At 43.8% G+C, this 15265-nt stretch overlaps 1 protein-coding gene across 2 annotated transcripts; it reads right to left on the bottom strand.

Annotated features, from left to right (window-relative positions):
- Window positions 1-3463: 3463 nt before the first annotated feature.
- On the bottom strand, window positions 3464-15234 carry cherp (calcium homeostasis endoplasmic reticulum protein). 2 transcript variants are annotated; one of them, XM_062563471.1, is made up of 20 exons: window positions 15055-15234; window positions 13868-14041; window positions 12965-13003; window positions 11462-11616; window positions 10254-10391; window positions 10008-10159; window positions 9349-9460; window positions 9033-9122; window positions 8538-8730; window positions 8165-8319; window positions 7739-7972; window positions 7402-7597; window positions 7072-7313; window positions 6768-6901; window positions 6238-6324; window positions 5989-6141; window positions 5773-5886; window positions 5592-5686; window positions 5293-5478; window positions 3464-4557 (listed from the first exon to the last, which is right to left on the bottom strand). In XM_062563471.1, exons 1-20 carry the CDS (start codon window positions 15077-15079, stop codon window positions 4520-4522), a joined length of 2712 nt encoding a protein of 903 aa, XP_062419455.1. In that variant the 5' UTR covers window positions 15080-15234; the 3' UTR covers window positions 3464-4519. The 2 variants fall into 2 exon arrangements, with proteins under 2 accessions (XP_062419455.1, XP_037325969.2); XM_037470072.2 differs by having other exon boundaries at window positions 3466-4557; window positions 7739-7993; window positions 15055-15233.
- Window positions 15235-15265: the final 31 nt, after the last annotated feature.

Consider the following 15265-nt stretch of genomic DNA (forward strand, 5'->3'; position numbering starts at 1 on the left):
AAGTAATTCAGCTGATATTTCATCATTTAAACAAAACCAAAGCGACACGCAGATTAAAAACAACAACATTCCTGGTGATTTACGCAGCTTCTTAAAATGTTCCTGTACCACAGTGTATCAGCTCTGATTCAACAAGTGAAAATATGCAAAGCAAGCACTTTCTGGATTAATTTACTTCACTTGCAAATATCAGTTTGATATTTCTTCAGTACTAAAGAAGAGCATGGTGTGCATTAACCAGCATAAAATACTATTCAAAATTAATAATGTTCAGATTACGCCCTGCCTTGGACTCACCCACAGTGACAGAGATGATACAAGTAATTACAAGTAGCAGAACAAGTGTACGGCAGGACCACTGCAGGGACAACCACCATCAGGTAGAACCACCATCAGGTAGAACCACCATCAGATGTCCCCCGGCAGTCTAAGCCTAGAGCAGCTTAACTAAGGGCTACAACATCAGTGTTGACATTTTGTAACGTCAGTCTGGAACACCCTTTTATTCTCAAGCAGTCCCCAAAATGTCCAAAACTGACCCTAGAGTATGACCAAGAGAGAAATCACATATCAGAAAAAAGCATAAAATGTAAATATATTGAACTGACCCAAGTTATTTTCCATCCATGTATTCCAGTGCTTTACGGTCTCAGACAAAGGCATCTCTGACAATATAAACCCAATAGAACACCAAAGAATGTTAGTGTAGATTTTCACGGGGTTTACCGCTTCCAAATTGCTGGGGTAGTATATTGGACGTGAAGGAGGCGCTTCTCAGTGAGAGGATGAGAGAGCAGCCCTAATGCGGCATCTCATTACAACCTCTGTCTGGATCCTTCTATTAAACTATCAGCTCCCCTTAACTCGGTAAGAGCCTAACTGTCGTTTCGAGTGAATCTGCCGCCGAGGAGGCATTTACAAATAAATGAGAAATGTCTCATTTGGTTTCACTCCTGCCGGACTGCGGCGCCTCAGCTTTGTCACAAACTGTCTTTGTTGTTCTGGTCTCTCGCAGATTCTGGTCCCAGTCAGCGCCGATACGTTCTGGCACTCTGCGTCCCTCCCAGGGTAAGCCGGCAGGCAATGACCTTCCCTCAATGTTGATCTCACTGATTCGGCATATATCGCCCTGTTCTGCTTGTCCTTGAATGGCAGCAAGTTGGACCTGGTTTGCATTGAGGGGGAAGTAAAGAGCTGGTAAGGGCATGTTGTTGAGGCAGAGTCGGCATGTTGCCGCCTTTAACCTTTCGCTTTGCGGTTGGCGTTGGACGCCTTCGATACAGCTGCCGCCACAACAAATGCAGGGAAGACACAGTGCACTTTGCTTTAATTAAAGGACACGAGGAGGCCGTCATTGAGACTCTAAACTGGCACCAGAACTTCAGCTTCAAAGAAATTCTGAAGCTCTGTGGACACTTCCTTTTACACCTTTTACTGATCTGTATAAAAACCTGTAGTCAGCCGTTGTTCTAGAGTTCTCCGTCAAAGGGCTTCGCCGAGACCAGCGGCTCCTCAGCTGATGTTCTTTTTAACACAACACACATTACTTTTAATACTTTGGATTTTATATTTTCATTCCAAGATGTCTTCTGTCCACACAGTGTTTCTTCATTTTTTTGAAACATGACATAGCGCTACCTACTGGTAACAGGAAGTCAGATTTTCTAGTATCCAGTAAGCAACAAAAGGTGCTTTTGAGGTACTAAACATGGTCAAATTGTAAATGTAGAACCCACATTTAGAGTCAAAGATGTAGTTAACTGATAACATTTTAATGATTCAAAACAGTGTTGGGGGAGAATTTGGTGAGCTGCATATTGTGAATCTCTCAGGACTGACCTTTCTTGAGAAACCTGTGACCTGACAGAGTTCACGATGGCATCCTGTCATCCAAGGCTTTTTGGCCCACAGGACTGCTGCATACTGGATGTTTTTCCCTTTTCACAGCATTCTTTGTAAATCCCAGTAACTGAGCAGATGGTGAAATACGCAGAGCGGCCCGTGTGGCACCAACAACCAGGCCACGCTCAAAAGTGCTTAAATCACCTTTCTTTCCCATTGTGACATTCAGTTTGGAGTTCAGGAGATTGTCTTCACCAGGACCACGCCCCTAGATGCGTGGAAGCAACTGCCATGTGATTGGTTGATTAGATAATTGCATTAATGAGAAATTGAACAGGTGTTCCTAATAATCCTTTAGGTGAGTGTATGTTATGTTTGGAATAAAGTAATCTCACACTGTTGCATATAACTGAACTTGGATGAGGACATTTGCATTTTTTCACTTGTTAAATTCTAGGTTTCAACTGTTATTGACCTTAAAATGCCAAGATACACACATACAAAGAGAATAGCATGCAGGTGCCTATACTATTTCTGTGATGTTTGGTGTCTTTACTTTTTGTAAGGTGGATGTTCATTGTTTCCACCCAGCTGCTGAATTGCTGCTGTTCCTTGAGTAGATGAGAGATGAAGATGAAGGTGAAGAAGTGGTGAAAAGTATAGAAGAAGATATAATACGATAAGACAGAAGTAAACCGCTGTGCGGGTAAAAGTAGGTAAGCTGAAGAAAAAGAAGGGTGGAGATTGGTAGACGATGTAAGTGAAGGGGGAGGCTATGAGGGGGGGGGGGGGACCAACTTCAGAGAACGGAAAGCTAGAGGGTGCCATTAAAAGCATCAAAAGTTCTTTGTGTTCCCTGGAACCATATGGTGCTCCTGCTAACTCAAAGAGAAAAGCAGCATCAACTGAGGTTTGCACTGCAAAAGGAACTGAAGAATGCAGCAGGTGTTTGGAGGCTGTCTCAGATTTGAAGTGATGATAAAACCCACCTTGTGTCCCTGGTGGATTATTTGCTACACTTCACACCTGGTCTTCAATGCTAACAGCTTATATAATGTTTGCATTTTGTTACCCTTTGGCCCCCCATGAGGGTCATTTCCCTTGTTGACCTATTAGAACTCTTCTCGCCACTGTGCGGGTACTTTAATACTTCATTAATACTACTCTAATATAATTTATTTTGAGGACAACTAATTCCAATGTCAAGGATAGTCACAGGAGGACTCAAGTGCATGTCAGAATATTTAAGTGTCATTCCATTGTGTTACATCTTCTTTGGGAATCAGAGCTGGGCAGTAATTCTATTACTTGTTTCAAATACTTATTTTAATTACTTTTGATAATTTTGTTATTTGTATTTGATATGGTGGGTGAAGTGGTTTGTAACAAAATACAATAGTGTCACGGTTTGGGTTTATTTCCTGTTTTATTTTGTATTGCCTGCCGCTTGTGTCTCAGGTTTAACTTCACTTCCTGCCTTAAGTGTGTGATCACCTGCACCTTTCCAGTGTGTTTAAACCGTGGCTGGATTCAAGGACCAGTCTGACAGTGAACAGGAGAGAGATACTGTAGCAAGGAAAATAAATGATTTTAATGGTAGAGAAAAGGAGGCCATATTTTTGTGTGATTTCGGAGACATGCAAACTGTTATTTGAACCTGAATGAATGAATAAAAAACAAGTTAATAAATGGAATTTATTATCATCAAATACCATTAGAACTCCAGCACACAATATCTGTTGATGCAATTGGGGATCATGGATCTAAAAAACAGGTTTACAAACAAGATAAGTTTGTGTTTCTGTGGCGCACTGCAGAGAGCATGGGATGTCTGACCACGCGTTCCAATCTCCATCGCTCCATTTATTTTTTTCAATAGATTTTCTTAAATTCATACGTGGTTGTGACGTAGTGCTCACTTATACAATTGTGAACGCTACAATGGATTTGTGATGCGTTTTGTAGATTTTCAGCAACATGTTTGTGAATGTGTGGGAACCAGGAAACACGCACGCGTAGGGAAACCAGTAGGTGTAAAACCAGTAGGTGTAAAACCAGTCCGTATTGGTAAAATTATGTCTGAATCTGTGAATATCTTGTCAACCTTAAATCCGGATTGATTTTTGGAAAAAGATAAGGTTATTATTATTGCCAATTTTACAGAACTACGAAGGAGGCTGTACTTCAATAATTAGACATACAGGTAGACATTTGAACCTTTTCTTCTTTTCTTTCTGTTCAATATTTACATATAATCCCCCAAAAAAGAAAAAGGCACCTTTTTGAGTCCGAGGGATTTTTATTTAGTCCTGTCACTGCATTGTTTCTGGAAAGAAAACAAAACATTGCTGGGGAATTTCTCAAAAATACAACATTTTTCCAAAAGCACTGCCTTAATACTCAGAACATTTGGTTTCTTTATATTCTCAATGCTTGAATGTTATCAGCCAGCACATTGTAGAAGGTCTGACGCTCTTACGACCAATACCAGCCGTTGTGTGAAAGCAACATGTCTTTTACCCATCGCTGCAAAGTGGGCTGATGAGTTTTATTGATGATGGTCCAGCCCAGTTCACCGCTTCCACACGTCCCTACTGAGGAGAGGAGACGCCTTTGACTGGACTCAAATTCAGATCATTGGTGAAGGTGGCAACAGGGAAGGAGGAGTTGGATGACCTCACTCAGTTGGGGGGGTCTCCTGGGGTTCCCGATTGACTGTCAAGAAAAGACTATCCAGTTATTCAAAGAGCATGGTGATGTCACTAACTCATCAACAGCCATTGTAAAAAAAACACACAAGGACTATTGTGAGTATAATTTTTATCTTTCTCATTCAGTGGGCCCATGAGGGTGTGCCATGTCCCGCTCATCTAACAGACCAGAGTAAATGAGCATGATTAAGGACCAAAAACAGCACATTGGGTTTAACGTCCTGCCCGGTGTGTCTAGAGCTTTTCATGCACGAAAGTGGCACCCAAGGATAATAAAAGAAGAACTTTACATGTAGCAGTGGATTAAGGGAGCTTCTAAGGAAACTCATTTCAGGTTCAGATACTGCCCACTTTGACCGGATGGGGGCCAGACCTTTAAAATCATAGGAAGGGGTGGCGCGGACGGTACGGTCTCACCAGGCTGTAGTTTGAGAAGAATGTTCTAGAGCTAAAGGATGGGAAAAACCTACTGGGAGGTTCCTACTGTCACTAAAACTAAGGAACTATTTTCATATGAAAATGTTTTTTTTAAATTGTCCAAACAGTGCACAGACATCGGTTTGATAATGACTCCTACGACCAGAGTGATGGGTAATTAAGAGAAATCTAGTTTCCTCAACACTTTGTACAAACCAGTTGGTTCTGAAGTGACTTTCAGGACAGTCTTTCTTTGGGCCAGCACCATGACAGAAATCCTCTTGGCTGTTAAGAGTAAGCAGCATTCCATCATAACACGTACCTTCTTCTCGTGCCTTCATCCGGGCAACAAAGTTGTAGCTTTTGTTCCTGCGATAGTTCTCATAAGGGTCGTCCAGTGACACCCCAACACCTTTAAATTGGTCCCACTTATCCCTGATGTCTCCTCCTTTGATGGGGTCCTGGATCCCCTGTTCTTTGGCCCCCAAACCCCCAGAACCACTCCAGCCTAGAGCACAACAACAGCAGGACATGAGCGTATACTGCGTGTGGTTCTCATGTACACACCTACATTTCAGGAGACCATCAAATCACTAACACTGCCAATATTCTAAAGCATACCCATCTTCATCAGCAGCTGATGGCCCTTGTTCTCTTCACCGAGCCTAATGTCTCCTGATGGTTTGGAGGGAGCGCCAGCCGCCACGGATGTGGAGCTGTAGAGAGCAGGAGAGCTGGTAACCTCAACTACTAGTAGGCATGAGAATGTTCTCTCAGGAAAACAACAGCAGCAAGGACTTACCCAGGAGAAGAGCTCTGGGTTTTGGCGCCATGGCGTCTCTTTGCAGGCGAACGGGAACGTGATCTGGATCTGGAGCGAGAGCGACTCCGGGATGATCGGGATCCACTCCTGGACCTGTAGAAGGTACGTAGATTACTGAGCAGCCCTGCTGGGTTCATGGTGGAAGCAGCACTACACTATTATATGTATGAATGAGGGACATGTGTTCTGGTAGACCTGGATCGGGAGTAGGAGCGAGACCGGCTGCGGGAGCGGGAGCGGGATGAGCGAGACTGGGACCTGGAGGACTTTGAGGAGCGAGAGCTTGAGCGAGATGAGGACCTCCCTCTGCTGCGGGAGTGACTGCTGGACCGACTGCCTCCGTGACCACTGGAAGGAGATGGGGGAGGAGAGCGTCACATTGTGGGTCAGCTGGGCTCTGATTTCATTCCACAACAGGTGGGGGGGGCACTTGGTGGAGCTCACCTGTTGCGTTTCTCCTGTCCTTTTTTCCTCCGGGCTCTCATCTTGGCCCTGAAGAACTCATAAAGGCCATTCTGCTCCCAGCCTTCACTGGAAGAAGAATAAACACAGCGCGCTGTAGACTAGGAACAGAAAACAGCAGCACGACACACGAGCTGCTGAACAGATCCAGGTATTTTGTTGAAACCCATCCAGGTTTGGCCAGATGCACGGTTATGAAGGTTAAAGTAATGCCTCTAAAGAGGGGGCTGCCCTACAGTCAGATCTCTAGCAGGAGATGGAGACAGCTCTTCAACACTGAAACCACGCTGCTGCAGGCCATGTATTATTAAGAAGGAAGAGGGATACTTCATAGGAATGTCTCAGTGCTTAAAGCTAGTATTCAAGTCAAACTGCTGATACATTTAAAGCTCTGTGGCAAATGGGGTTCTGTAAATGCTGGTGCTTTAAGAAGGTTAAGAATTATTTTTATTTCAAATGGGGCAGAAGAATTAGTCAATTTTAATGTATTCTCAATGTGTGTGTGTGTCTACCTGTTTCTAGGCCGATCATGGGATGGAGGGCTGTAGAAAGCTTCCACAGCGGCTAGCAGCCGATCACTAGGCGGCATAGGGGGGGGCAGCCGAATGTCTTTCGGGTCCAAAGGTTTATAGTCACAGTCCTCCAGCTGAGAAATAGACCCAACAAAGAGGAAACATGCAGGTTAGAGTCCAATGAGTCTAAATAGCTGAGCATGTTGTCTTTTAGGTCTCAGTCCATTGTGGCCATCAGTCTCAATGAACACTGTCGATGGGAAAAGAATCAACGTTATCATCGTGTCCGAATAATGGGACGTACTTTGACTAGTGGAGCCATGAGGCCAGCCGGCAGGTCGAAGTAGGGCACGTTGGGCACCAGGCTGGGGTCGTCTTGCACCGGCTGCTGCTGACGGTGACGCACGTGGGGGGAATGGCCATTGAAGCCGTGTGGGGGTGGGCCAAAATCTGGGTGCTGACCTCCACCCCATGGAGGATGATCGGCTGCCATACTTGGGGGAGGGATTCGTTGAGTGGGATGGTGGTGGGGGGGACCTGGCATGTCTGGCAAATGGAATACACAAGAGGAGTAAATAAATACAACATGTGCAAAAGTGAGTAGCTGTCAATCACTCGCTGCCTCGGTACTCACCGGCTGGGTAATCTCCCGGAGCATAGTCAAAGCGGTGGGGGGTGTACGGCGGCCTGTCATAGTGGTGTCGCGGAGGAAAGTCGTCCTGCATAAACCGGGGCGGAAAGCGTCCAAAATTGTGTGGTGGGGGTGGGGGCTGGTTGAAAGGAGGTGGCTGCTGGTGTGGAGGGAAGGGCCCTCTAAAATGAGGAGGTCTCTGTAGGAAAGCAGGTGGGACAAAGGGGACAGTCATGAGTACATGAGCTGCAATGGAAAAGAATTACAAACGTAGAGTAACAATGAAATAAAAAGATCTAGTTAAAGAAATAAAAGCAAAGCTATTCCATCTACGACATGCCTGGATGCGTGGAGGAAACTGAGGCTCCCTTTGGCCCCATGGAGGCTGGTCAGGCTGGTTCCCCCATGGTGGCTGCTGGTCATACGAGTTCCAGGATGGAGGGCCTTGGTCAGGGCCCCCAGGACCGCTCCAGGGGCCGCTCTCTCTGGGTGGACCTCCACTCCAATTCCCTGGTTCTCTCTGCTCATTCCACATCCCCTCATGGCTGTTCCAAGGAGGGCAGGGAGGGGGTGGCTGGTTTGGGTCAAAAGGAGGCTACGTAAAGATAAGCAAGAGAAGGGCATTGTGAAAGTGGGCACATACAGAGTATAAAAGTTGAAAATACTGTTCCATTTTTAAAAAACAATGCAGAAGCCCTTGCCACTTGTGCAGGATGCAGCTGGAAGTTGAGACATTTGCTCCCAACTACAACAACTCCCAACTTACCGGTTGGTTGGGATTCCATGGGCCCAGGTGCTGGGTGTCGTACCACCCAGGCTTGTTAGAGGTGATCTCGGAGGGCCCACTGGGGTCCTGAGGTCTGGATGAAGCCCCATCGAACTCTCCTGGAGGAAGTACAGACATGGGAGGCTTCACACCACCTGCAACCACAACCACAACAACACATTGCAGCACAAACATGCATTGTAGAGCAGATCACAGACCAGCAGAACAGTTTAACGAGATTTGAAAAATCTTTCCACAAGTAAGACCTAACTTGTGTTTTACCCACCAGTTAAAAAATGCCAACCCTAGCATTTTAGTAACAATAGGTCTGGATTTATGCATCAAGCCTTTGAGTGTGTGCCTGTGATCTCACCAGCTTTGGTGCTCATCGGCGGGGCATTTTCAATCTCAGCTAGAGGGGCTAGCTGAGCTGCCGAGGCAGAGAGCGGCTGCTGCTTCAAGCTGGCAACAAACTCTTCGTGCTGGGATTTCAGAGCCTGGATCTGCTGCTGGAAGGCCAGCTGGATCGGTTGCACCGCCGCAGCATATTCCGTTATCAGAGAGGCCTGAGAGAGGGACATTATCGGACATTTAATCAGGTTATCAGTGAAACAAAATCACTCTGTCGGCGAGGTGGTTAGAAATGTCTCCACATAGAGAAAGGTCCGGGGTTCAAACCTGATAGCCTGATGGGATTGACTGAGCAATCGTTACTACAAACATAATCTTCAACCCACTACCCACAGTCTCACCCACCATTTTATGGATAACAAATTCACTATAATTGGAAAATACTTTTCAGGTTGACCGTAAAATTGTGTGAGATGCTTTATAACTAAAAAAAGGCATGATTAGTTCATATACTCACTTGGTACTGGCCGAGACCCAGAGCTGGATTCTGGAGCTGCTGAATAGTTTGCTCGTCAAAGTAGCCATTCTTCTCCCACAGCTGCAGCAACTGGGAAGGGACAGCAGCTTCAGTAAGAGAGTCTCTCTCCCCATACTATTGAATCACACTTTAAATAACACTTTAACTGACAAAAGAAAGCCCTAAAACTGAATTGACTCAACAACAGATTAAAATCCACCTACGTTTACAGAATGGATAGATCCTAATTATTTGGAGAATAAGAGAAGAGTAGTGTTGCATGATGTTAATGTCACTAATTATTTAAAGTGCTCACCCTGGTAATCTTCTGCTGCTTTTCCTCCTCCACAGCCAGGAAGCTAGTGCAGTAGATGGGAACCACGACATTCTGCAGAGCAGCCAACAGATCCTTCTGCTGCTTCCGCTGGCTGTGAACACACACCAAGACGCACCACATTACAGAGAGGAATATATCCAATCGCTTTTTAATGCCCAAGCAAGCCTCATTACACAAGATGGGTTTTATTATTGGCCCGAGGGTTTAGCTTTAGAGGCCGACCCGTCACACTGATGTGTCTGTGTTGTGTGTGCCTCAGAAGTTCAAGAAACCTCCAAATATGAGCTTAACTTCACATATGACTTTAAAAAATGAATTGTTCCATTTTTCCACAATTGATTGACTGCGTGCATATTCAATCACATGTTCTATGACGTGAAATGTTTGATTCCAACACTGTGACAGTCGTTTTGATGATAAAAGCTAAATGACATGTAACTTTCAGTGTATGTTGTTTTCACTAAATATACACATTCCAGAGTGGAATCAACTTTAAAAAAGTGAATCTGCAATTGATACTGAACCCAAAGCCTGTGCTGGTCCAATGTTTGAGTCCCACACCAAGTCGTCAAAATACTGTTGTATTATGTTAACGTGGTTATCGAGTAGTCCATGTGAACATATTTTGGTTTGCGTACCAGTGATGGAGAACGTCGTTGGTTAAATAGATGAGGTGAAGGCGGAGCTCAAAATGCGCTCCATCAGCAGTGATGCGGTTGCGAAGATGTGATGTCATTAGTTCACAGTGTTGTGGAGTCTTGGCATTGTTGAACATCCAGTTCTTACCCGCCTGACAGGAAGACAAACATGAGTGAGCCATTTTATATTTTAGGAATGTACGAACATAAGCGTCCCAAAAAGAGTCTCTACGAGGGCCGGCTTACAGAGATGGCATCTTTGGTGCAGGTGTCGATGATAGGCTGCAGCAAGTTGTCCAACTCTGTGATGTCCAGTTGAGTTTCTAGCAGCATTTTCTGGGTCTGCTGCTCCATAGCCAGAGTTATGGCTGCACTCACTTGTTCCTTTATCAGAAGGATGAAAGAATCAGAAAGTTTAACCACTCTTCAACGGCCTGCCACTGTGCGTCTTCAAGGGCCATGGGAACTAACTGTTTGGAACAAAAGCAGAAAAGATCACTAACTAAAGTGCTTTCTGGTAAAGGAAGACAAGAAGTGGCCCAGGAGGTGGCGGGCCGGACCAGTCAAATCGGGGGGTCGGGTGCGTGCGGATAGTCTGGTCGACTATTGCGAGCCGTCACTCCCCCTGGTCTAGTGCATGCGCTTACTCACAGAGTGCGACCTCCAAGACTCTTAAGAATAGCAGTTACTTCTTTCTGTCATTTTTATACTTTGCAAAGTCATCCGAAGCCACACTGCACTGGACCCCCCCGGGAGGCCAGGAGGGTTCATTTCTTTCTTAGTTTCAACATTTAATAACCAACTCACCCATACATAATACAGACAGACTATATTCATCTTTCTTATATTCATTTGTCTGTACCTCTCCAGTTTTACTAAGCAGTATATTGTAATTTTGAAATAAATTAAGGTAAGTCATTAAGAACTACAGAACTCCTCTTTTCCCAAACAAACAGCAATACTCCGTAATAGGCCTTAATATTTGAAGTAGTACCTCGGTAGGTCAAGAGCAAACATTGTACTTCCCTTATTCCCTCACTTAGAAGAACACTCTGGAGGATTTAGTGATATGTAGTTTAAGATTGCAACCATCTAAAAACCACTCCGTGTGTGTGTGTGTGTGTGTGTGTGTGTGTTCAGCCTGAACGAGTGCATAGGAGATGCTCACTGCAGCAAGATAAATTACACCAAAACATTAGAAACTAAAAACTCAAATAACGTCACGGTACATTCTCTTAAATACTGTAGCGGATGATTTTATATATATATATATAAATCCATCCATCTTGGATCACTGTAAAGCTATCACCTCATCAAAATGATTTGCTTTGCTTCTGGCTGCTAACGCTCCCTGAAAAGCTCTGCATCAGATGAATTCAAAAGAGCATTGCTCTTGAGTAAAAAAGGTATCTAGAAAAACAAGCAAGGAATGAACACTCCAGATGTATTTGTACCTGTCGGAGTGTGTGCAGGTGCTGCTCCTGCTGCTGCAGGTTCCATTGGCTATGCTGGATGAGCTCATCAAGAGACGGCACTGCGGGCTGAGGAATCATCGGCAGCGTCGGAGGAGGGATATCAACCACTTCTTTGGTGCCTGGGATGTACATTTCTGCAACAAAAGACAGGAAATATAGGGTATAGTTCATATACACAAAAGTATTTAAATGTAAGTGACCTCAAGTTCAAATGTGAGACTTTGGCTTATAGACAGCAACCTGATTAAGCATTTATAATAAAGGCAGAAGAGGGAAAATAATTTAAAGGACATGCAACCTTCCTTTAACCTCCGTAGTACCAAAGTGCTGTAAGGACATATGTTCAAACCTCAATCACAAAGATCAGAGGCTCTGAGGTAGCACACATACTCTAAGGTACACCTTGCTATAAAAAGCTTGGACACCCCCCTGGCCTTCAGAACTTGTGCGTTCAGAGATGGTAAAAGGACTGTACTTGTTTAGCGCTTTTCTAGTCTTCCGACCACTCAAAGCGCTTTAAAACCACATCATTCGCCCATTCACACTCATTCATTCACGGTCACCAAGAACACCATTGGTAACACAATATTATATAATGGATTCAGATCCTGCAGCTGGTATCACCTCAACTCGAAATCTGACTATAACCTCAAGAACACCACCTCCACCATCAGGCATGGAGGCGGAACGTTGTTCTGGGGGTGTCTCTCTGCTGTGAGAACACCAAATCAAGGGCAGGATGGACAGGGCCATGTACCGTGAAATGCTGGGAGACAACCTCCTTCTCTCAGCTAGCACATTGTGAAAGGGTCGTGGATGGGTCCTCCAACACGACAATGACCCACAACATTAAGGTCATGAAGTGGCCTAGAACACTTACAAAGGGATGTAAAACTTCGAGATGCCAAGCAATGCAAGACTGCTGACCAACTAAGAAGAAGGGCTGACCTCTCTGCTTCACCAAGTACCGAGGTATGTTTTCTTAGGGGGTCAAGTACTTATTTCCCACAGAAGTATTTCATTAGCGCCCAGGTCCGTTCCTGAAACACGCCGATTTAATAGAATACACAGATGATGCAGTGATATTATAGCTCTGCTCATAGAAGCATCCGTCCTTAATGACTCTGTAGTGTAAACTGGACAGCCTGAATCACGGCTTTAGTGTCTACACATTTGTCCGATATGATTTATAAATGCTCTGCTGACAGCAGACTTTTCCACGTTGCGAATGCTCAGATGCTGCAAACTCCGCCCCTTTATATGAACGGGAGCATGAGCAGACAGTTAATAACCAGCCTTTAGTCTCCTCTTTTGTCTTATCAAACCAGAAGGTTTCAACATACAGCATTAGTACAAGAAGATATAGTGATATCTTCAGTAAATAGTTCACAAACTCAAATAGAAAAGGAACAGGAAACTAGCAAGAAGCCTCCCAAGTGGAAATCAAATTTGACGCTGACATATCTGGTTCCCAATAAATACCTTCAGAGTTATACTCCTCCCCATCGTGGGTAGAAGGATCTAAGTGAAGAAAAGCAAATGGTAATACAGTAATGCATTTCAGTGGTAGCACATGACTGACATAATAAAGTGCCATTAGAAGCAGCGGATAAAGGCCATGTGAAGTATGTAGTGGTGAAACAGATGACACTGATCCAACAATTACGGTTTACTTTTGGCATTATGATTGTTATCTGCAGACATATTAAGTCAAAATATGCAATTAAAACAACGAGCAATTATATTTTAACTACAACAACAAAAATATTAGATCAATTATGGAGAGGTTTGTGTGGTTCAATCATCATCAATTAGCATCATTGGCAAAACATGATCAGGGATGTCACGTTATTTTGCTATATCTGATTTGTTGCCGAATCCGGGAGTTTTATAATCCATTGCACTACTCAGAATATGTAACATGTTGTTGATGTTGTTAGCTGACTGACAGAAACATTGTGTACTGAGCTTATCCGTGGTTACTGTTACTTTGCATTAGTGACTTACAAAGAGCACTCCCAATAAGAGGCACAGATTCAAGTTCAAATCAATCCAAACTCTGCTTTCAAATAGAGATACGGCCCAGAAGATGAAGAAAGCATCTTGTTTTATTGCTACTGTACTGTAAATCACAGCTGATGTGGCAGGCTACGATGGACTTGGTATGCGTGAGGAGGAATAGGATCAAGAAGAAAAGTTCAATAAGCAGTTTATGTCCCCTAAATACACATTAGTATGTGTTCATTTTATAAATCGAATGACGTGTTTAGCACTTCATGCCCTATTGTGTTCTCCCCTATCACTATATAGGGGGGCGCCCAACCCCTCAAACAAATCTAGGTGCAAATTAGGGTTTTATGGTCGACTGTCCTTGTCACTACATACGTCGTTGGTGCTCCAGAGCCAGCTTGCACTTGTAGTAGCTGAAGTAGTCTCCCCCAAAGAGGAAAGAGAACTTAGGGTTGTCCTTCTGCTTCTCCATCGTCATCTTTTCAAATTCTGGCCCGTTCCGAGCGACAAACTGGGCCAGCTTGTCAATGACATTCCTCAGTTCTTGATCTGCACCAGGAAAAAAGAAGAGGCAAAAAAAAAGGTCAGAGGCCAAGCAGCTGGGACAAGAACAAACATCCAAAAAGGCAGTAGGTAATCACAAGAACTCGTGCTTATTTTATACCAATCTGAATAAGATTAAAAAGTAATCCGTTTCCTATTAAGGAACTTCTTGTGGAATAAATCCTTGCTCGTTTTAGACACCACCAGAATATATTAAACGCAATTTTATATTTATTATGAAGCCACGTCTAACTGCACAAATATAACAATTAAAATAACTTTTAATCTCAATTGAAGCTGTGCAAAGGGATATGTTGCATGAGGTAAACATGGTAATATTTGTACAATCTCATAGCAAAGAGGAGTTTCTATGAGTATTAATCTCTCCAAAAAACAAGAGATTAACATTCCGCATTTAAATGTCCAAGAATCCAACATCTAAAACAGGTGGAGAACTGCAGAGTCTGAGAAGGGAGCATCCACATCAAGATCACACGAATGTTCGATATCCATGTTTATTAGTTCGCTCTACCCTCGCCCCATACATTACACATTTGATTAACAAATGAACGCTTTAAGGGGAAGAGGGTTGACCCGTAAATTTGAATGTAAAATAAAATGAATGAATTCAGCCAGGAAAGTAGGTGAATATTCAATGTAAGAACTAACGTTAACGATTACAACGCTTAGCGTTACGGTTAGCTATTGCGCTACAATGCTAACGTCTGTCATTGTTCATGCTGCACTTATTTATTGAAGCACCGGGAACCGTTACACACACACACATACATACATACATACACACACACATACATACATACATACATACATACATACATACATACATACACACATACATACATAACGTTGGTAATTTCACGTGCGGCACGTGCAGGAGCAATGTTTTCTGTTGAATAACATTAGCTAGGGTAGCATGGTAGCTAGCTAGCGTACGATGACAATTGTACAACGTAAGGTTAGCTAACGCTAACTTGGAGTTACGTGACGCTACTGCTCACCTTCGGGGGCATTGGGAATATCCATGATTTGTTACCGTTACGGCGATCCGTTGAAACCTAATAGATCAGACCATTCGATTCATATTTTACTACTTGATATAGTTGACCAGAAAAAAGCGTTGTCCCAGTAACGTTGACCCGGAAACCAATTCAACTTCTTCAATGACGTATGATGAACCGCCCCAATATGCTTCTGGTTGGCTAGTAGTGG

The sequence above is a fragment of the Pungitius pungitius genome, chromosome 7 (genome assembly GCF_949316345.1).
Source record: "Pungitius pungitius chromosome 7, fPunPun2.1, whole genome shotgun sequence".
NCBI classification, from domain to species: domain Eukaryota; kingdom Metazoa; phylum Chordata; class Actinopteri; order Perciformes; family Gasterosteidae; genus Pungitius; species Pungitius pungitius.

What these genes read in the sequence shown, in the direction of transcription:
- cherp (XM_037470072.2), bottom strand. Translation starts at nt 15,079, where the DNA reads ATGGATATTCCCAATGCCCCCGAAG. An exon ending in GGAGGAGTATAACTCTGAAG is followed by an intron (nt 11,617 to 12,964) that starts GTATTTATTGGG and finishes CTTTTGTTGCAG; the next exon opens with AAATGTACATCCCAGGCACC. An exon ending in TGGGTCTCGGCCAGTACCAA is followed by an intron (nt 8,731 to 9,032) that starts GTGAGTATATGA and finishes TCCCTCTCTCAG; the next exon opens with GCCTCTCTGATAACGGAATA.